This window comes from Boleophthalmus pectinirostris, unplaced genomic scaffold (assembly GCF_026225935.1).
Source record: "Boleophthalmus pectinirostris isolate CB_2022bp ecotype Guang Dong unplaced genomic scaffold, ASM2622593v1 HiC_scaffold_18, whole genome shotgun sequence".
NCBI lineage: Eukaryota > Metazoa > Chordata > Actinopteri > Gobiiformes > Gobiidae > Boleophthalmus > Boleophthalmus pectinirostris.
The window spans coordinates 45,047,742-45,071,313 of record NW_026571133.1 but is presented as its reverse complement, the minus strand read 5'-3'; the positions used below and the strand labels follow the sequence as shown (position 1 = coordinate 45,071,313).

At 42.4% G+C, this 23,572-nt stretch overlaps 1 protein-coding gene across 1 annotated transcript in view; it reads left to right on the top strand.

Annotated features, from left to right (window-relative positions):
* The window catches only part of slc41a2b (solute carrier family 41 member 2b), an 88,720-nt gene that overhangs the window by 17,069 nt on the left and 48,079 nt on the right, over window positions 1-23,572 (top strand). Inside the window, exons 6-9 of the mRNA XM_020923652.2 lie at window positions 3,155-3,299; window positions 4,731-4,877; window positions 16,484-16,631; window positions 23,480-23,559. Coding sequence (XP_020779311.1) covers window positions 3,155-3,299; window positions 4,731-4,877; window positions 16,484-16,631; window positions 23,480-23,559 — 520 coding nt within the window. The remainder of the gene's footprint in view (window positions 1-3,154; window positions 3,300-4,730; window positions 4,878-16,483; window positions 16,632-23,479; window positions 23,560-23,572) is intronic.

Sequence of the window (23,572 nt, the reverse complement as noted above, 5' to 3'; positions counted from 1 at the left end):
ATAACCCCAGGATCATGTAGAGCGGGTTAATACGAGCATTTTAAGATCAAAACGACAAGGCTCACAGTAGAAGGTACAGAGATTCCAATGTGAGTCAATGGGAGCCAGAGTGAGAAGGAGCCGGAAGAGCCTCCACGCTCCCTCCCTGTTTGGAGCTATCTACATATGTCCATGTTTATGTACAGTCTATGAGAGTAAAAACATGTTTAAGTGTCTGTGAATGATCCACCTGAGCTGATAAAAACAGGACAGGTGTAATATTACAGTGCACACCTGGACTTACATCAGAGACCAGAGACCAGAGAGCACAGCAAACACCACCTCAGCACTTTTACATTCACACAAGAAATGTTTACACTGACGGATCAGAGTCGTAATCTTCAGCTGCTCTTTATATTCTGTACCTTAAAGGGCCTGCAACTGTTTTTTTCCCCATGTGCTTATATAATCAGCTCTTGAGGTCAAAATAAATCCAGTGTGTGCTGTTGGCGTCTAATTATGCAGCTTTTTAAACATGTTTGATAGTCAGGAAGTGCGTGTTAGCATGCTAGCTGTTGACAGCAAAACTTCGAAAGCTTTTAAACTCATCGTGGTGAATAGTTAGGATGCTCTGAATGCATAAGGGAAAAGTTTGGACCACTGCAAACTGTCACATTATTCTGTTCTATTATCTGTTCTAATGTCGTTTCCTCATCACAAACCTGGAGACCTGGAGTTGTGTTTTGTTTCGTTTGAACATATATATAAGACCTGTTTGTCACATTTTTAAGACAGTAAAAATCAGGTAGGTTTTGATACTAAAAAAGTCCCACTGACAGAACAGAACAGAACCTTTCCTGAGTGTGTTTAGAACCATCTGGAACTGGATCAGAACAAATATAAGAGACTAATATACACCCATGGACCTGGTATAGATCTGGTTTAAACATGGTTTAAACATGGTTTAAACAGGGTTTCGTTTAGACCTTGTTTAGTCCTGGTTTAGACTTGGTATAAACCTGGTTTAGTCCCGGTTTAGTCCCGGTTTAGACCTGGTTTAGGCCTGGTTTAGACCTGGTTTAGTCCCGGTTTAGACCTGGTTTAGGCCTGGTTTAGACCTGGTTTAGGCCTGGTTTAGACCTGGTTTAGGCCTGGTTTAGACCTGGTTTAGTCCTGGTTTAGTCCTGGTTTAGGCCCGGTTTAGGCCTGGTTTAGACCTGGTTTAGTCCTGGTTTAGTCCTGGTTTAGACCTGGTTTAGGCCTGGTTTAGGCCTGGTTTAGTCCCGGTTTAGGCCTGGTTTAGTCCCGGTTTAGGCCCGGTTTAGTCCCGGTTTAGTCCCGGTTTAGGCCCGGTTTAGGCCCGGTTTAGGTCTGGTTTAGTCCTGGTTTAGTCCTGGTTTAGGCCCGGTTTAGTCCTGGTTTAGGCCTGGTTTAGGCCTGGTTTAGGCCAGGTTTAGGCCCGGTTTAGGCCAGGTTTAGGCCCGGTTTAGGCCCGGTTTAGGCCCGGTTTAGGCCCGGTTTAGGCCAGGTTTAGGCCCGGTTTAGGCCTGGTTTAGGCCCGGTTTAGTCCTGGTTTAGGTCCTGGTTTAGGCCTGGTTTAGGCCTGGTTTAGGCCTGGTTTAGTCCTGGTTTAAAATAAATCCAGTGTGTGCTGTTGGCTTCTAATTATGCAGCTTTTTAAAAATGTTTGATAGTCAGGAAGTGCACGTTAGCATGCTAGCTGTTGACAGTGAAACTCTGAAAGCTTTTAAACTCATCGTGGTAGTTAGGATGCTCTGAATGCAGAAGGGAAAAGTTTGGACCACTGCAAACTGTCACATTATTCTGTTCTATTATCTGTTCTAATGTCATTTCCTCATCACAAACCTGGAGACCTGGAGTTGTGTTTTGTTTCATTCACACATGTTTAACACACAAACCAGATTTAGAGTTCTTCTCTCAAACAGAAAACACTCTGTTCCACCTGGTGATGTCATATAATAATGCAGAAAATGCTCCACTGTACTTTTAAGCTCCATACACCATCACTAGAATCATTTAGATCAGGGGTCTCCAACCTTTTTCCTCTGGTGAACTACCTTTACAAATGAAAATGCCAGAGAGCTACTAATGTTAGCAGTCGCAAGAAATTGAGTGTATATGAGAGCCGCAACAAGTTTTAGATGAGGTACAGATGGATGCCTGTAAAACATAAACCTTTTTTCAATTATTAGTGCACAAAGTTAGGCATCAAAATTATACATTTACAATGATAACAGACATTTAATTCATCAATTTGAGTAGTGGAGAGCTACTGGTTGGAGAACCCTGATTTAGATTATTTCAGTCCTGGAATTGCCGATCTCTACTGAACAAAGAGGAGGTAAAAGGAGCCGTTGACTTGAAAATTAGTGCTTCATGACATCACAAGGTGGAGCAGAGCATTTTGAGCTTTGGAGATGTAGACAGACTAATAATAAAGAGTTACTCAAACATGTGAATGAAACAAAACACAACTCTAGGTCTGTTTTTGAGGAGGGAACAACATCATTTAAAGCTCACAAGAGTCAGTTTTATATAGGACCTTTTAAAATGCTCTAGTTCTGTTTGTCACGTTTTTAAGACAATAAAAATCAGGTACAACAACTTCAGTTTGATAAACATGAGGATAGTGCATTTCTCCATCAGTTTTAGTTTTTTATGCGTCCTCCTTTTAAACTTGTGTCTCTTGTATCTTTGTCGTGGTGTGGTCTTTAAACCGTCTCCCTCTGGCCTCGGTTCAGACGGCGTTGCTCTGAGTTTCATCATTTAAATCACACTGAATCATTGTGGAGATAGAAACAGATGTTTATTATTCAAGTGTTTTCATCAGAAATGTAAATCCAGAACAGAATCTAGTATCATGGTGCTCTCTCCTGCCTCTCTCCTCCCTCTCTTCTCTCTGCCCCCTCTCTCCTCCTCTTGTTCTCTTCTCTCTCCTCTCTCTATTCTCCTCTCTCCTCTCCCACCTCCCCTCTCTCTCCTCTCCCCCTCTCTCATTCTCCCCCACATTCCTGCTCTCTCCCCCTCGTTCTCTCCTCCCCCCTTCCCACCTCTTCCTCTTCTTTCCCACTTCTCCCCTCTAATCTCTTCTCTCTTTCCCCCTCTCTCTCTCTCCCTCGTCTCTTTCTCCCCCTTCTCCTCCTCTCTCCTCCAGGTTCAGGCCACAGTGGTGGGGTTTCTTGCTGCTGTAGCTGCTGTGGTCCTGGGTTGGATTCCCGAGGGGAAGTTCCAGATGAGCCACGCGGTTCTGCTCTGCTCCAGCAGCGTGGCCACGGCCTTCATCGCCTCTCTGCTGCAAGGTACACTACAAACTACTACAAACTACCACAAACTACTACAAACTACAACAACAATCTACAACAACAATCTATAACAGACAATAAAAACTACAACAAACTACAACAAACTACAACAAACCACTACAAACTACAACAAACTACAACAACAATCTACAACAGACAATAAAAACTACAACAAACCACTACAAACCACTACAAACTACCACAAACTACAACAAACTACTACAAACTACAACAACAATCTACAACAACAATCTACAACAGGCAATAATAAACTACAACAAACCACTACAAACTACAACAAACTACAACAACAATCTACAACAGACAATAACAAACTACAACAAACCACTACAAACCACTACAAACTACCACAAACTACAACAAACTACTACAAACTACAACAACAATCTACAACAACAATCTACAACAGGCAATAATAAACTACAACAAACCACTACAAACTACAACAAACTACAACAACAATCTACAACAGACAATAACAAACTACAACAAACCACTACAAACCACTGCAAACTACAACAAACTACAACAAATTATACTCTCGTACAACAAACTGCAACAAACAACAAAAAACTACAACAAACGACAAACTACAAACTTTATTTGATGTTCTTAATGGGTGATACTTGTAGGATTGGGCAGCATCATGTCATCATTTTGGCCTAAATGTAAAAAAAAAAGTTCTGCTCCAGTGTGATGTGCAGCTGTCCACAGGAGGAGCCCACAACATGCAACGTTTTGCTGTCATGATGTTTACGGCCGCGTCAGCTCCCACTGGACACCACAGTTTTCTAAAGAGGAATTTTGCCCAAATTCTAACAATAATCCTCATGTGTCAGATTATAACTATAGATACACACAAATTAACCGTGCGCAGCACGGTGGATTCTCACGATATGTGTGAGTTCACAAACTCACGAGAATCCATCTTAAGGTACTCCCGCTGTCCGGTTTAAAGCAGCAGTGGTCGGCCTAGTCACAGGGCTTCTATGGAAGGGGGTGGAGTTTCAGACAAGATGACGCCAACCCCAAACACCAGGCCTACACCATAAACTATATGTATGTAATTTATATACAGTTTATGGCCTACACAGAGCAAAACAAACATGGCGTTGGCAGACGGTGATGGGGGCTTATAATGCCCGTGCGTTTTATCATAAGATCTGTTTTGCAAAAACAGCCAGCTTGGTTCATGGTTTTTCTTTCACACTTTGAGTGAGAGCTGTTCAGATGGAGACTGTGTAGATCTCAGTTGAGAGAAATACACAGATGAATCTGAAGTGAGCCAGGTTACACACAAGCGCTGCATGTCTACTTTAAACAATGCCCCTCTCTAGTCCTTAAGTTCTTCTGTAGATTTAGAGTAAATAACAGGGTTTGTCACAGGCTCCTCCTCTCTGTGTGCAGGTATCATTATGGTCGGTGTGATTGTGGGCTCCAAAAAGACTGGGATCAACCCGGATAACGTGGCCACGCCCATCGCCGCCAGCTTCGGTGACCTCATCACTCTCGCCATCCTGGCCTGGATCAGCCAAGGCCTCTACAAGTGCCTCGGTGAGTGCAGGGTACCACACTGACACTGATACTGTGCAGTCACGTCATGATGGGGGTGTCCTACATGTGTGTGTGTGGCTGAATGTTCATTATTTACCATGGTGACACAATGCACACATTAGCAAACACTGTTAAAAAAAACAAAACAAATGGATTTAAAGAGCATGTTTTCCAGAGCCTGTGGTCACAAGGGAAAGGAAAGGCTCACACATCACAATAAAATATAATAACAAAGAGAAAAAATATATAAATGGTAATTATACATTCTAAATAAGCAGCAAAAAGAGACAGGTGTCAAATAAAACATAATTATATAAATGTAAATGTACAAGTCAAAATAAAATAATAAAATATAAAATCTCAGCTTTATGCAAGAGGTCACAGGAAGACAGTACAACAATTATATGATGATTGACAGGACACAAGGTTATCTGTTCCATAAGGGTGAGTTGTTGTACACTTGTAGGGAGTATTATCTGTTCCATAAGGGTGAGTTGTTGTACACTTGTAGGGAGTATTATCTGTTCCATAAGCGTGAGTTATACAGTTGTAGGGAGTATTATCTGTTCCATAAGGGTGAGTTATACATTTGTAGGGAGTATTAGTTATTACATAAGAGTGAGTTGTTGTACAGTTGTAGGGAGTATTACTATAGTTGTAGGGGTGAGTTGTTGTACAGTTGTAGGGAGTATTATTATAGTTGTAGGGGTGAGTTGTTGTACGGTTGTAGGGAGTATTATTATAGTTGTAGGGGTGAGTTGTTGTACAGTTGTAGGGAGTATTATTATTAGTGCCTGCTCCCTGCCAAACCAGCGGTGCGGTCAGGAAGGGGCGTTACCTTCAACAGCCTCGCTCCTGATTGGCTCTTTTCGTTGTTATGATACTCGCAGTCGGAATTCCAAATACTGAACTCTGCTCCAGTTTTTCCCTTCCATAGCTGCAGGCCTTGGTGAGCTTCATTTGACTGGAGCCGAACGCTGTGGGTGACGTCACGCTCGCTCAGTCCTCTTGTTTGTGTCCTCCACTCTCTGCCCTCACTAAAGTTCACAAACTCATTCAGTGAAGCAGGAGCAGAGCCAGCCTCAGCATTAATATTTCACAAACTCAGAATAAAGAGACTTCCAGGTACGGCTCTCAAAAATATTGAAAATCAGACAATAACAGATGCAAAAACTAGTACTGAAACTAGATCCTCATTTTCTGCAGGTTTTGATACTAAAAAAGTCCCACTGACAGAACAGAGCAGAATCTTTCCTGAATGTGTTTAGAACCATCTGGAACTGATCAGAACAAATATAAGAGACTAATATACACCCATGGACCTGGTCTAGACCTGGTCTAGACCTGGTTTAGGCTTGGTGTAGACCTACTTTAGACCTGGTTTCATTTAGACCTTGTTTAGTCCTGGTTTACACCTGGTTTAGTCTCGGTGAAGGCCTGGTTTAGTCCTGATTTAGTCCTGGTTTAGAAGTGGTTTAGTCCCGGTTTAGGCCTGCTTTAGACCTGGTTTAGTCCTGCTTTAGACCTGGTTTAGTCCTGGTTTAGACCTGGTTTAGACCTGGTTTAGTCCCGGTTTAGTCCTGGTTTAGACCTGGTTTAGACCTGGTTTAGATCTGGGTTAGACCTGGTTTAGTCCCGGTTTAGTCCTGGTTTAGACCTGGTTTAGACCTGGTTTAGATCTGGGTTAGACCTGGTTTAGACCTGGTTTAGATCTGGGTTAGACCTGGTTTAGACCTGGTTTAGACCTGGTTTAGTCCCGGTTTAGGCCTGGTTTAGTCCTGGTTTAGTCCTGGTTTAGTCCTGGTTTAGACCTGGTTTAGACCTGGTTTAGACCTAGTTTAGTCCCGGTTTAGGCCTGGTTTAGACCTGGTTTAGACCTGGTTTAGACCTGGTTTAGATCTGGGTTAGACCTGGTTTAGACCTGGTTTAGACCTGGTTTAGACCTGGGTTAGACCTGGTTTAGACCTGGTTTAGTCCTGATTTAGGCCTGGTTTAGACCTGGTTTAGACCTGGTTTAGACCTGGGTTAGACGTGGTTTAGACGTGGTTTAGACGTGGTTTAGACGTGGTTTAGTCCCGGTTTAGGCCTGGGTTAGACCTGGTTTAGGAATAGAAAAGAAAATACCACCATTTAATGTGAAAAAGTAAAGTACAGTATATGGTCTAAAAAAAGAGGGTTTTTAATTAAATTATAATTATGGTATTGGAATCAGTATTGAGTATCGTGTCTATTCCTCAATACTGAAATTGAGTTTGAGATTTTAGTATTGTGACAAAACTACTGTGAGAAGAGCTTTACAAATGAATAAAAATTCCAATATTCAAAGTAGCAGTTGCATCATTTGGCCAGCAGAGGTCTCTCTTCACATGTTTATGTCAGACCAGTGCTGCACAGATTGAGCTCACCTCCTTTTACAGCTGCTTTTACCTTTAGGTCAGTAGAGATTACAAGGCTGAAATGATCCAAATGATTCATGTGCAGGTGTGTGGAGTTTAAAAACACAATAGAGCACTTCCTTTATTACCACGTGACATCACAAGGTGGAACTGTGTATTTAAAGGGCCCATATCACACTATTTTCTGATCTGTGTTCTAATGTTTCCTCATGACAAACACACCTGGAATTGTGTTTTGTTTCACTCACATGTTTAACACACAAACCCTGCACATTTATAGAGCTCTCAAACAGAAAACACTCTGTTCCACTTTGTGATGTCATGTGGTAATAAATGAAGTGCTCCACTGTGTTTTTAAACTCCACACACCTTCACTAGAATCATTTGGATCAGTTCAGCCCTGGAATCTCTACTGAACTAAAGGTGAAAAGAGCTGTTGGTTTTAAGCCCTTTAAAACTACCACTTCATGACATCACAAGGTGGAACAGAGCATTTTGAGCTTTGAAGATGTAGACAGACTATTAATAAAGAGTTACTCAAACATGTGAATGAAACAAAACACAACTCCAGGTGTGTTTTTGAGGAAAGAACAACATTAGAACATGACTTAAAGCTCAGAAGAGTCCGTTTTGTCACTTTTGTGTGATATAGGACCTTTAAGAGCTCACAATTAGCAACAGGCTTCCATATAATGCCTCTATGAGAACTAGCTGCTCTCCGTGTGTCTCCATGGGGGTTTATTCTGTTTAAAAGCTGCTAACCCTGTAGTTTCGACCTCTACAAACGTGTTCTGAAATGCCTGGGATTCATGTATTATTTAAACTTCATATTCCAGTCTCTCTCAGGTGTAAATGGGAGTGTTTACGATGCACACTCTGAATAGAATCCTACTTTTCTAAACACATCACAAAATGAAAGGGGCCTATACCTGATTTTTGCCCATGTATTTGAGCAAACATGTCCTGCCCCAGTACTGATATGTTGTATAAGCAGCTCTTGAGGTCAAAATAAGTCCTCTGTGTTCTGTCTGCATTTAATTAGAAACAGATAAAGAGATAAAGAGTGTGAGGTTATTTGTAAAGATAATCAGTCGTTACTCTGCTCTGGTCTGTGGGAGTTGTGAAAAGTGCTTCTAAACTCATCGTGGTGGATAGTTAGGACTTTCTGAATGCAGAAGGGAAGTGAGGAAAGACTTTGGACCACTACAAACTGTTAATAAGGGTTTTATATTATGCAAAAGTGACTCTTGTGAGCTTTAAGCCATCATCGAATGCTGTTCCCTCCTCAAAAACAGACCTGCAGTTGGGTTTTGTTTCATTAATGGTTCAGTGATGTTTTGCAGTTTTCAAATGCTCAAAAAATGTAAATACAAAATGTGTAGATTTTGTGATATTGTATGTGTGTATTTTATAATTTAGTATATGCTCCTAGAAAAGAACATTTTTCTGCATTTAAAGCCTGGGACGTCTTAAAAATAAAAGTCAGTGCAACGAACATATTGTTAAAATTTATTTACATTTAAAATAACTTATATATGGAAAAGGATGAAAAACACAAACTGAGATCTACAAATAAACAGTTGGCCATTAAATTTTTTCTTAAAGTTTTAAAAAATTTCACAATTTGCCCTAAGATGGCATTTGCGCTTAACTCAGTTTTAATACTTCAAAATAAAACACTTCAAAATCGGATAAAACCTCAGCCTGTTACCACTTTCCCTTTTTAAATTTAAGTTCTTATGTAAAAATCTATTTTTTTATGTCAAAACAAACTTTCTGATACATTTCACTGTAATAGGGTGACCATATTTATATTTCTGTTTGTGAAAACCCGGACATCTTACCGGGGGTGGGGGGTGGGGCCTTGACATTGAGCTACTCTCACCTCACAACCTGTGCACATGGACTCACACTTGTCTCGACTGGGATGGAAAACAGAGAATTTCTTGTACGAGTCATTGTTAAATGTGCATTTGTGCTTCGGCATGTTACAGGTTTGTTCGCTCCTTCAGAGTTACAGAGAGCTACAAGAGACGCACAGTTTAATGGCCCCAATGAACAGTAATGAAAACCTAGACATTTGCATCACTTAAAAAAAACAAAAAAAAAAACCCAGACGCCAGGACAGGACGCAAAAAAACGACATGTCCGGGGGAAAAAACGGACATTTGGTCACCCGACACTGTAATATCAGTAAATATTTCACTGCATGACATTTGCCATTTGGTTCAACTGAAATACAAAAAAAATCCTTTCTTTTGAAACTTTAAGAAAACTCAACCAAATCACATTAACAACATCTATCTAACTACCTTTAATATATTTATTGTTCAATCGCATTTTGAATAATTACTAATTAATCAACCAAACCCAATTTCCTTTATTTGTGTGATTATTGTACATTTAAAATAAAAAAGATGACTTTAATATAGTAGCAAATATAGTTTTATGTGTATAGTAAATAATATAAATATGAATTGTGTAAGAAATGCAGATATTTTGGAGTTTCCTACAACAGTCACGTCTGTATGTTTGACTGTCTACATGTCCAACGCTCCAAACGCTCTGCTCCACTTTTAGTTCAGTAGAGATCGACAATTCAATGGCTAAAAATCACCCAAATGAGTGTTTTCTGTTTAAGAGAAGAACTGAACTTGAAAGAAACAAACATTATGGTGTAATATGGGCTCCTTTAGACTAGTTCGACCGTAAAAATCAGGTACTACTTTTTAACTACCCCTTGTCCTCGGATGGAGGTTTTAAACATGAAATAAGTTTAAAAATCAAACTACAGTCGTAACAGCCATCATTAAAATCACTATTCCATATTTTCCTCCAAAGTTGTTCCGCCCAGTTTAAAGTTGCATTTTCTGCTGGAGGGTCCTTCAAAAGCTTTTCTTCATGGAGATGTTATTGCTTTGTCTGGAATGTTCCACAGTATTCTATTTTCATGGAGACCAAACCAGACCAAGTTCCAGGTCAGATCTGTGGAGAGGCAGCCCCGCTCACAATCACAATGTCTGTTTTTCTAGTTATTTTTGAGCTATAAACCACCTGTGATTGAATAAAATGTAAAGTAGAACTGTTTAATGTCACACCATGGAACATTCCAGACAGAGCGATGACATCTGCGTACAAACAGGCAAGTGACGGACCCTCAACCGAAAAGTTACACAATGCACCTTTAAACAAACCACAACAGATTTTTATTCTGCAGTTATGCGTTGAGAATTCTGCCTGACGTTGTGGTAAATGATGAGAAATGGGCGCTTTAGATGAGTTTTTCTTCCTGTATCTGTGCGCATTCATCTTTCAAAGCAGCGTTTTGGCATCTGGACCCCTGTGACTGTAATGTATGCACACAGGAATAGGCCTGCATACCGCTTTTCATAATTTAAGACTTGATAAATAATGTTAAGTGAAATAAAAGCAGACAGCAGCTGTGTAAGTCAAGGCTCCGCCATTAATCTCCGTCAAATCAAAATCTATGATTTAAAACTGCATTGTGTAACTTTTTTGGTGGAGGGTTCGTTAAATGCTTTTCTCCAGGGTGATGTTATTGAATCCGTGTGTCATTCGTTCATTCATTTTTCAATATAAAACCAAAAATAAGAAAAAGAAAAAACAACTATTTTCTTCATTATTTGTCTCCAAAACCAAAATGAAAAAACAGATAACGATTAGTTTTTTCAGTTTTCGATTTTGTGTTTAAATGAAAAATGGAAAAAACGGATAACGACCATTTCCCGTTTACATGACTTCAGTGACTGCGATGTCGGACTTTTGCACTGCATACAGACTGAACCAGGACTGATCCAGGTCCAGGACCAGACTGGGACCAGAGGGGGACTGAGACCGAGACCAGACTGAGACCAGACTGAGACCAGACTGAGACCAGACTGAGACCAGACTGAGACCAGAACGGGACCAGAACAGGACCAGACCGAGACTGAGACCAGACTGAGACCAGAACGGGACCAGAACGGGACCAGAACGGGCCCAGAACGGGCCGAGACCGAGACCAGACCGAGACCAGACCGAGACCAGACCGAGACCAGACCGAGACCAGACCGAGACCAGAACGGGACCAGACTGAGACCAGAACGGGACCAGGCCGGGACCAACTGGGACCAGGCAGGGACCAGACCAGGACCAGACCAGGACCAGACCAGGACCAGACCAGGACCAGACCGGAGGCTCAGAGCCCATGGCAGGGCCGAAGCTCGAAGCTGAGGCTCACACCCTGCGGAGGCTCAGAGTTAAAGCTCGGAGTCCACTCTGGTCCCGTTCTGGTCCTGGTCTGGTCCTGGTCTGGTTCTGGACCTGGATCAGTCCTGGTTCAGTCTGTATGCAGTGCAAAAGTCCGGCATCGCAGTCATGGGAGTCACGTAAACAGTGTTGGGGAGTAACAGATTACATGTACCGCCGTTACGTAATTAGAGTACAAATTATGAGTAACTGTATTCAGTTACAGTTACTGTTTCAATGAGTGGTAATTGGATTACAGTTACTTTGCTGAAATAAGTGGATTACAAGGCGGTATTTTCCTGTTTTCACATTTTGTGCTACATCCCATTTAGTTATTTTTTTATTTCGGTAATTTCACTCATTGCCTGAAACTCAAACAGAACGCGCGCAATAAGAGCGATGGAAACGTCATGTTAAAGTTGGCGGTGTCAGTCACACAGTGGAAGCAGCAGTGCATTGGTAAAAACGCATTTGTTTCTTGGAAATTCTTCTCCCGATGTGAGATATATATATAAAAAAAACAAATATAAAATCGCCTACAACTTAAATGTCAAACAGGAGCTACTGGCACTGGTGAAAACAACCTGCATAGACTCATAATATCTGCACTACTGTCCTATAGTGACCTGCCACATGAGGGGACACACACACACAAACACACACAAACAAACACAAACACACACACACACACACAAACACACACCTTCATCATCGTCATCAACCTGAGAACCCGCGGACCACGTCTCCTTCCGTAGTTACTGCGCGGACACCGCCGTCTCGTGCGCCGCGTGTGGACCGTGTTTTCTCGCGTAAACCGCACTTCCTCCTTTGCGCCTCTAAACCAGAACTAACACCAGGACTAAAGCAGGACTGAACCAGGTTTAAACTAGGACTAAACCACGACTAAACCAGAACTAAAGACCTGGTCTAGACCAGGTCTAAAAATCAGGACTAAACCAGGACTAAACCAGGACTAAACCAGGTCTAAACAACATGACACCTAACAGTAGGTTGACATAATTTAAGGTGATCTCATATAATTTCTCTATCAGTAATATTTTTTAATATGGCTGATCTTGTTACTGTCTTATAACAGACAAAACCTCTTATGTTAAGATCTCGTGGTCTTTGTTTCTCTACAGTAAACAGTTGTTTATTCATGGAGACTTGGGCTCAGACAATTTGAAGACAACAAACAAGAATTTTGAGGATGTGGTTGCTACATTCATGTCATTTAAAAAAACATGACAATATCAAGTAATCCAAAGTAATCAGATTACGTTACTCACTTTAAGTAATTTAATGCGTTACGTTACAAATTACATTTTGGGGTGTGTAATCTGTAATCTGTAGGGGATTACATTTTAAAAGTAACCTTCCCAACACTGCACGTAAACGGGAAACGGTCCTTATTTGTTTTTTCCATTTAAACACAAAATCAAAAACTGAAAAAAACGAATCATTATCTGTTTTTTTCATTTTGGTTTTAGAGACAAATAATGAAGAAAACTGTTGTTTTTTCATTTTTTTATTTTTGGTTTTATATTGAAAAACGAATGAACAAATGAAACACGGATTTTGCTTTGTGTGGAATGTTTCACAGTATGGCATTAAACCTTTTTATCTTCACGGAGACCAATCCAGACCAAGCTCACAGTCAAAATGTCTGGTATTTTTGAGTTATTAAACCACCTGTGATTGAATAAATGTAAAGTAGAGCTGGTTAATGTCACACTGTGGAACATTCCAGACATAGTGATGACGTATCCATAGAAACAAGCAGGTGACTGACCCATTCCTGACCAGGCCTAGCAACAAGATCACAAAGATGGGTCCCATGTGCTGCTCACTGCTCCTGTAAGGATGGGTCAAATGCAGAGGACAATTTCAATACAGGGATAATAAAATACTACAAAACAAAACAAAAACACAAAATTCGCCACAATGAGTTTATAAGCACTTTTCACCGCTTTCAGAGGCCAGAGCGGGGTTTTGCCATGACCATGATTATTGTCTAATCCTAATTATTGGACAATAAAACGTCCCACTCACACCTGTTAGTTTTATTTGAATTAGCCTTTTCTCTCCTCCTTTTATAATCAGATGCACAGTGGAGTTATTTTAACCTTTAAATCTGCCCTATAGCTCTTGGGTGAGCTCTTTAGTTCTAATCTATGACCACCGTGGATGATTCTGTTATAATTTGCACATTTTAAATCACAATATTGATCTAAAACAACTTAATAAAAGAAACAAGCGCGCTGACTTTAGAATAATGCGTTGCCCAATGGGAGCTGACGCCGCTGAATCCTACACGTCTCACCGATTAAAAAATAAAACATAAATAGAACAAAGTAAGTAAAGGTGAAAACGAGCGTAGACTGACAAAATGCCAAGGAGAGAGCCGTCCACGCTGGGAGCAGAGAGCCTCCACATTAGGAACAAAGAGCCATCCACACCGGGAGCAGAGAGCCATCTAAACTAGATCAGAGAGCCGTCTAAACTAGGAGCAGAGAGCCGTTCACACAAAGAGCAGAGAGCCATCCACACCGGGAGCAGAGAGCCGTCTAAACTAGATCAGAGAGACGTCTAAACTAGGAGCAGAGAGCCGTCTAATCTAGGAGCAGAGAGCCGTTCACACAAAGAGCAGAGAGCCGTCCACATTAGGAGCAGAGAGCCGTCTACAGCGGGAGCAGAGAGCCGTCCACATTAGGAGCAGAGAGCCGTCTACAGCGGGAGCAGAGAGCCGTCCACCGTGTCCAGGAACCACCACAGGACTTGGGGAGAGATGAAGCCCAAGCACCAACAGAACAGACCCCGACAGCCGCTCCCAGTGCAGAGGCTCCTACACAGGAAACACTGGAAATCCTAAAAATAGAAAAGGAATATGAGTTCAAGCTAATAACATGCCTAAAATAAATCTAATAAATTATGTATAATAAAAACAAGTAAAAGTATAAGATTTCGATGAAAAGCTAAGTTAAAAAGGTGGGTCTTGAGTCTGCTGTTAAAAACGTGAACGTTCTTTGGCCCTGAAATCTGTGTGTCATTCGTTCATTCGTTTTTTAATTTAAAACCAAAAATAAGAAAACGAAAAAACAACTATTTTCTTAATTATTTGTCTCCAAAACCAAAATGAAAAAACGGATAATGATTAGTTTTTTCAGTTTTCGATTTTATGTTTAAATGAAAAATGGAAAAAATGGATAACTGCCGTTTCCTGTTTATGTGACGTCTGTGACTGTGATGTTGGACTTTTGCGCTGCATACGGACTGAACCAGGACTGATCCAGGTCCAGGACCAGACCGGGACAAGGGCGGACTCCGAGCTTTGACTTTGAGCCTCCGCTGGGTCCGAGCCTCAGCTTCGAGCTCTGGCCCTGCCGTGGACTCTGAGCCTCTGGTCTGGTCCCGGCCTGGTCTTGGTCTCAGTCCCGGTCTGGTCCCACTCTGGTCTCGTTCTCGGTCCCAGGCCGGTCTCAGTCTCGGTCTGGTCCCGGACTGGTCCCGGACTGATCTCATTCTCAGTCTCGTTCTCAGTGCCGGTCTGATCTCGGTCTCAGTCCTGCTATGGTCCCGGTCTGATCTCAGTCTCGGTCTGGTCCGGGTTTCAGTTCTCATCTCAGTCTTGGTCTGGTCCTGGCCTGATCTCGTTCTCGTTCTTGGTCTCGTTCTCGGTCTCATTCTCAGTGCCGGTCTGATCTCGGTCTCAGTCCCACTCTGGTCCCGGTCTGGTCTCAGTCTCGGTCTGGTCCCGGTTTCAGTTCTCATCTCAGTCTTGGTCTGGTCCTGGTCTGGTCTCAGTCTCAGTCCCGCTCTGGTTCCGGACCTGGATCAGTCCTGGTTCAGTCCGTATGCAGCGCAGAAGTCCGACATCGCAGTCATTGAAGTCACGTAAACGGGAAACGGCCATTATCCATTTTTTCCATTTTTCATTTAAACATAAAATTGAAAACTGAAAAAAACAAATTGTTATCTGTTTTTTTTTCATTTTGATTTTGGAGACAAATAATGAAGAAAACTGTTTTTTCCTTTTCTTATTTTTGGTTTTATATTGAAAAACTAATGAACGAATGACACACAGATTCCCTGAGCTCCTCCTTCAGGCTGTTCCTTAGACGAGAGCCGAAGTACCGGAAAGACGTCTGTGTGTCCAGACTTTGGGAATGACCGGGAGGAGCGCAGCGTCCGCGAGGGTTACATTTAAAAAAAACACTAAAAGAACTTTAAAATCAATTGAATGTTTGAACCCTGCACTTTCTGATTATAAGACAAATGAACTTTCTCTTCTTGTTTCTTTTGGCGCTCATTAAACTCCCCTTCTGTTCTATTTCTATCCCCGTGCTTCATTGATATTACCTGCATAATAAATGGAGCAGCTTTTGTTCCTCTGAGCTGATAGAAGCCTTTTTAAAAACATCTGTCCAGAGTGTGCTGCGCGCTCTGGGGTTTTCTCTCTCAGAACAGTCGGAGGTAAAGAGGAAATGCGGCGGGGTGTAGAAGGTTGGGTTTGTGCTCCAGTTCCTCGTTAGGACCCAGGTGGGACCCAGATCTGCTGCTCTAATGAAAAGACCATTTTAGAATCTGATAGTACTCGAGGTTTGGAGGTTTTCCCAGGAAGAGTGGAGTCAGCTGGTGCAGAAGATGATGGATAGAAAAGACGGAGGAGAAGAGGAGGAGAGGAAAAGAGCAGAGGAGAAGAGAGAAGCAGAGGAGATGGTCAGAGGAGGAGAGGAAAAGAGGTGACAAGTGGCAGAGGCACTGAAGGTTCAGTTCTGGTTTAGTTTTGGTTTAGTCCTGGTTCAGTCCTGGTCTAGTCCTGGTTTAGTCCTTGGTTTAGTCCTTGGTTTAGTCCTTGGTTTAGTCCTTGGTTTAATCCCGGTTTAGTCCTTGGTTTAGTCCTGTTTTAGTCCTGTTTAAGTCCTGGTCTTTAACCTTGTAGTTGTGTTGTGTCCTCCTCAGATCCGTATCCGTACGTATCTTCTCTGGTCTGTGCCTTCTTCATGAGCCTGACTCCGCTCTGGATCGTGGTCTCCTCCAAACACCCGGCCTCCCGCACGCTGCTCTACTCAGGCTGGGAGCCCGTCATCACCGCCATGGTCATCAGCAGGTCAGTGTCTGCACGCCACGCTCCCAACATCCAGAATCACACACTGACCCAGACCAAAACACCAAACCAGGACTGAACCAGGACTGAAACAGGACTGAAACAGGACTAAAACACGACTGAACCAGGACTAAACCAGGACTAAACCAGGACTGAACCAGGACTGAACCAGGACTGAAACAGGACTAAACCAGGACTGAAACAGAACTAAACCAGGACTGAACCAGGACTGAACCAGGACTGAAACAGGACTAAACCAGGACTAAACCAGGACTGAACCAGGACTGAACCAGGACTGAAACAGGACTAAACCAGGACTGAAACAGGACTAAACCAGGACTGAAACAGGACTAAACCAGGACTGAACCAGGACTGAACCAGGACTGAACCAGGACTGAAACCAGGACTAAACCAGGACTAAACCAGGACTAAACCAGGACTAAACCAGGACTGAACCAGGACTAAACCAGGACTGAAACAGGACTAAACCAGGACTGAAACAGGAACTAAACCAGGACTGAACCAGGACTGAACCAGGACTGAAACAGGACTAAACCAGGACTGAACCAGGACTGAACCAGGACTGGAACCAGGACTGAACAGGACTGAACAGGACTAAACCAGGAAACAGGACTAAACCAGGACTGAAACAGGACTAAACCAGGACTGAACCAGGACTGAACCAGGACTGAAACAGGACTAAACCAGGACTAAACCAGGACTGAACCAGGACTAAACCAGGACTAAACCAGGACTAAACCAGGACTGAACCAGGACTAAACCAGGACTAAACCGGAACTAAACCAGGACTAAACCAGGACTAAACTAGAATTAAACCAGGTCTAAACTGGGTCTGAACCAGGACTAATCAGAAAATTCCTGTATTTCAGATGATATTAGTTTTGTCAAAAGTATCGAAAATCAATCAATACTAATAGAAGTATCGAACAAATCCTCATTTTCTGCAGGTTTCGATACTAAAAAAGTCCCACATACAGAACACAGCAGAATCTTTCCTGAATGTGTTTAGAACCATCTGGAACTGGATCAGAACAAATATAAGAGGCTAATATACACCCATGGACCTGGTCTAGACCTGGTTTAGTCCTGGTTTAGTCCTGGTCTAGACCTGGTTTAGTCCTGGTTTAGACCTGGTTTAGACCTGGTTTAGATCTGGTTTAGATCTGGTTTAGACCTGGTTTAGATCTGGTTTAGATCTGGTTTAGACCTGGTTTAGATCTGGTTTAGATCTGGTTTAGACCTGGTTTAGTCCTGGTTTAGACCTGGTTTAGACCTGGTTTAGACCTGGTTTAGATCTGGTTTAGATCTGGTTTAGATCTGGTTTAGACCTGGTTTAGACCTGGTTTAGATCTGGTTTAGATCTGGTTTAGATCTGGTTTAGACCTGGTTTAGATCTGGACCACTGAGGGATTATACAGATATGAGAACACATAAATAAAAAATAGAAAATAAAGCTGTATGATTTAAAGGTTGGGAGTTCGTCATTGTTCTGTCTGGAATATTCCACAGTGTGACTTTAAACAGCTCTACTTTACATTTATTCTATTACAGGTGGTTTTATAGCTCAAAAATCCCTAGAAAAACAGACGTTGTGACTGTGAGCGGGGTCGCCTCTCCACAGATCTGACCCTTCACTTGGTCTGGTTTGGTCTCCATGGAGATAGAAAGGTGTAATGCCATACTGTGGAACATTCCAGACAAAGCAATAACATTTGCACGGAGAAAAGCTTTTGATTGACCATCCTGTAGAAAAGTTCTGAGAGTTTTCATTATCACCGTGGTTTCCGACTGTGTTAATGAACGTGTCCAAAACCAAGTTACACATCAGCTCTGCGGAGTGGAGACACAAACCGCATTAGTGTCATGGATAATCATACAAAAATGTTTTCTTGTTTTTGTTTTTTTGTACTGTTGTAAAGTGGGCAAGATCTGATGTAAAAACCTGCACATCACACTGGGACTAATTCATGACAAAGAAAGAAAGAAAGAAAGAGGAAGAAGCAAGAGAGCAAGAAAGAAAGAAAGGAAGAAAGAGAGCAAGAGAGTAAGAAAGAAAGAGAGCAAGAAAGAAAGAAAGCAAGAACGAAAGAAAGAGAGCAAGAGAGCAAGAAAGAAAGAAAGCAAGAAAAGCAAGAAAGAAAGAAAGAAAGAAAGAAAGCAAGAAAGAAAGATAGAAAGAAAGAAAGCAAGATCGAAAGCAACAAAGAAAGAAAGCAAGAAAGAAAGATAGAAAGAAAGAGAGCAAAAGGGAAAGAAAGAAAGAAAGAAAGGAAGAAAGAAAGCAAGATAGAAAGAGAGCAAAAGAGCAAGAGAGCAAGAAAGAAAGAAAGAAAGAGAATGGAGTGAGTGAAAGATGTAGAAGAGGAGTATTTTCATCAACCCGAGTGAACGTGGCCGTTGAGTTGAAGACACCTTGGAGGCCTGTGTTCTTCTGCTCAGTGTTTACAGAGTCCGGCCCACTCACACATGCTCTTTCATCTGAAGTTTGGTGGGAGATTTTGGCTTCTTTTCTCCTCTCTCTTCTCCTCTTCTCTCCTTCATTCCTTCTCTCTTCTTCTTTCTTCTCCTCTCTCGTCTCTCATCCTGTCTCTGCTTCTTCTTCTCTTCTTCTCTCTTCTCCTCATCTGCTCTTCTTTCCTCCTCCTCCTCTCTCTCTCCTTTCTTCTCTCTCTTCTCTCTCCTCCTCCACTGTCTTCTTTCCTCTCTCTTCTCTCCTCTATCCTCTCCGCCTATACTTCTCCTCTCCTCCCTCTTCCTTTTCTTCTCTCTTCTCTTCTGTGCTTTCGTCTCTCTCCTCTCTGTCACTTCTTCTCTCCTCTCTCCCTTTGCTCTCCCTCTCTCCTCCTCTTCTCCCTCCTCTTCTCTTCTCCTCTCTCTCTTCTCTCTCTTCCTCCCTTCTTCCTCCTCCTCTTCTCTCTCATCTCCCTCTCCTCTCCTCCCTCTTCCTCCTCCTTCTCTTCCTCCTTTCTCTCTCTCCTCTCCTCCTCTTCCTCCTCCCTCCTCCTCTCTCCTCCTTCTCTCCTCCCTTCCTCTTCCTCTCCTCTTCTCCTCCTCCTCCTCCCTCTCTCCTTCCTCCTCCTCCTCCTCTCCTCCCTCCTCCTCCTCTCCTCCTCTCTCCTCTCTCCTCCTCCTCCTTCCTCTCCTCCTTCTCCTCCTCCTCCTTCCTCTCCTCTCTCCTTTCCTCTCCTCCTCCTCCTCCTCCTCCTCCTCCTCCTCCTCCTCCTCCTCCTCCTCCTCCTCCTCCTCCTCCTCCTCTCCTCCTCCTCTCCTCCTCCTCCTTCCTCCTCCTCCTTCCTCCTCCTCCTCCTCCTCCTCCTCCTTCCTCCTCCTTCTCCTCCTTCTCCTCTCCTCCTCCTCTCCTCCTCCTCTCCTCCTCCTCCTCCTCCTCCTCCTCTCCTCCTCCTCCTCTCCTCCTCCTCCTCCTCCTCCTCCTCCTCCTCCTCCTCCTCCTCTCCTCCTCCTCCTCTCTCTCTCCTCCTCCTCCTCTCTTAAATAGTTCTTTTCTCATTGTCTGCAGTTGTATGAGTCACACAGTACAAATGTCAGTACCACCCTCTGGTCTCCTCCGCTCTCACCAAACGCTCTGGAAAGGACAAACTCTGATCAAAACACCTTTACACATTTAACAGGCTATAAAAGAACGCTCATGGTTGTTTTTCATTATAATCTATTGTCAAAAATATCAAAACTCACACACTAATCCATACTAAGACTAGTATCGAAACGAGATCCTCATTTTTTCACTGGTATAGATTCTAAAAAAGACCCACTGACAGGACAGACAGGACCTTTCGTGAAAAAATCAGGACTAAATGAGGACTAAATCAGGTCTAAACCAGGTCCAAACCAAGACTAAATCCAAGACTAAAACCAAGTCTAAAACAAAGTTAAACCAGGCCTAAACCAGGTCCAAACTAGGTCTAAACTGGGACTAAACCAGCACTAATCAGAGAATTCCTGTATTTCAGATGATATTAGTTTTGTCAAAAGTATCAAAATCAAATCTTAATCAATACTCCAACAGTTCATCACCGGAGTATAAGTCGCAGGAAACACCCACACCATGAAAAAAAGTGCCACTTATAGTCTGAAAAATACAGTACACAGATATAAGGCCACATGGGAATAGAAAAGAAAAAAAAAAGTGGAAAATCAGAGGAGATTGTCTTAAAAAAAAGTATTGGAATCAGTATTGAGTATCAGGTCTATTACTTAGTGTGGAAATAGTGCAGTACAGATATATTGTTAGGGACACAGTAAGTCAGCTGTGTACTGTCTCTATTATCTAAGCAAAACTCCACTCTGGTCTCTGACACTTGTGAAAAATGCTTCTAAACTCATCATGGTGAATCATTTGGATGCTGGTGGGACGGGGAGAGGGTCCGTCACCGCTTGTTTCCATGGAGATGTCGTTGCTCTGCCTGGTATGTTCCACAGTGTGACATTAAACAGCTCTACTTTACATTTATTCAATTACAGGTGGTTTATAGCTAAAAAGAAACATAGATAAACAAACATTGTGACTGTGAGCGGGGTCGCCTCTTCACAGATCTGACCTTTAACTTGGTCTGGTTTGGTCTCCATGAAGATAAAAAGGTTTAATGCCATACTGTGAAACAATCCAGACAAAGCAATAACATCTCCATGGAGAAAAGCTTTTGACTGAGCCAAGTTACACAATGCACCTTTAAGGAATCCTTATTTTGATCATTTTAGCACTTTCATTCACTAATAGTTCTCTGTAGCATTTGGATTTTATTAACACCAATTCATCCCATAAAAAGTGTTTAAAAGAGCCAATACTTTTTTTCTTTCTCTCATGTTCTAGTGCTGTTCTCTCATCAAAAACATGTCTGAAGAGGTTTTAGAGTCATCTCTGCCTGTCTGAGTAATCTAGAGATCTCTCCTGTTCTAACCCTCCTTACGGTTAGCAGGACGGGTCTGTACAAGGCTCCGCCCACAAGCCCATATCACCCATGCTCCACACGACAACTCTTCATAAATATACAAAAACATGACACAAAACTGTCTGCAGTAACATGGCGTGCAGTAGTTTGATTGTACTTATATCAGAAACTTTGTATACAAGTTTTTCAAGCACCTCTCAGATCCACAGAATGAAATTATAAATGTTTTAATAATGCCTGAGCAGAGCAGTGTCAGGGTCTGAACTCTGGAGGCATTAGAAGAACACCTTTTATGGACTATAAACCATTATTACTGTTCTGTTTGTCTTCTGTCTGTTTTTAAATGTTCTGTATGGACCATTGGAAGCTGAAATAAAGCTTGACTCATTGCTGAAGGGGGAGTGACTTAGTAAGGAGAGCAAAGGGAGAGGAGAGTCAAAAACAAAAATGAACCTCCTAAAACTATGTGTTTTTAATTGAATATAGTATTTTAGAAGAAAAAAAAAAGTACACAACACCAGCACACTAACTATACATACACTGTACACACAACACACTCACTACACACACAACACACTCACTGTACACACAACACACTCACTATGCACACACAACGCACTCACTATATACACAACACACTCACTGTACACACAACACACTCACTGTACACACACAACACACTCACTGTACACACAACACACTCACTATGCACACACTACACACTCACTATACACACAACACACTCACTATACACACAACACACTCACTATGCACACACTACACACTCACTATGCACACACTACACACTCACTATACACACAACACACTCACTATGCACACACACAACACACTCACTGTACACACAACACACTCACTATACACACAACACACTCACTGTACACACAACACACTCACTGTACACACAACACACTCACTGTACGCACAACACACTCACTATTCACACAACACACTCACTATGCACACACAACACACTCACTATACACACAACACACTCACTATACACACAACACACTCACTATGCACACACAACACACTCACTATACACACACAACACACTCACTATACACACAACACACTCACTATGCACACACAACACACTCACTGTACACACAACACACTCACTATACACACAACACACTCACTGTACACACAACACACTCACTGTACACACAACACACTCACTGTACACACAACACACTCACTATGCACACACAACACACTCACTATACACACAACACACTCACTATGCACACACAACACACTCACTATACACACAACACACTCACTATACACACAACACACTCACTATGCACACACACAACACACTCACTATGCACACACAACACACTCACTATACACACAACACACTCACTGTACACACAACACACTCACTGTACACACAACACACTCACTACACACAAACACACTCACTGTACACACAACACACTCACTATGCACACAACACACACTATGCACACACACACACTGTACACACACACTCACTGTACACACAACACACTCACTATGCACACAACACACTCACTATGCACACACAACACACTCACTGTACACACAACACACTCACTGTACGCACAACACACTCACTGTACGCACAACACACTCACTGTACACACACAACACACTCACTGTACGCACAACGCACTCACTGTACACACAACACACTCACTATACACACACACACACACACACACACACACAGAGGGAGTGTATAGGATTGTGCGTGCAGCTGTTGAAATGCCTGCGGTGTGTTGGTCGATTAGAGAAGTACAGGAGAGTGACCGCGCTCGATAAACTGGATAAATGTCCCTTTGTTGGATTGTGATTTGCTGCAGCTCTTTTGTGTCAAAGATAAATAATGTTGGACTTGTATTGTTTTCGCAGCATTGGAGGACTCATTCTGGACAAAACCGTCTCTGACCCCAATCTGGCCGGAATCGTGGTGTACACCCCGGTCATCAACGGTGAGTTTAACGG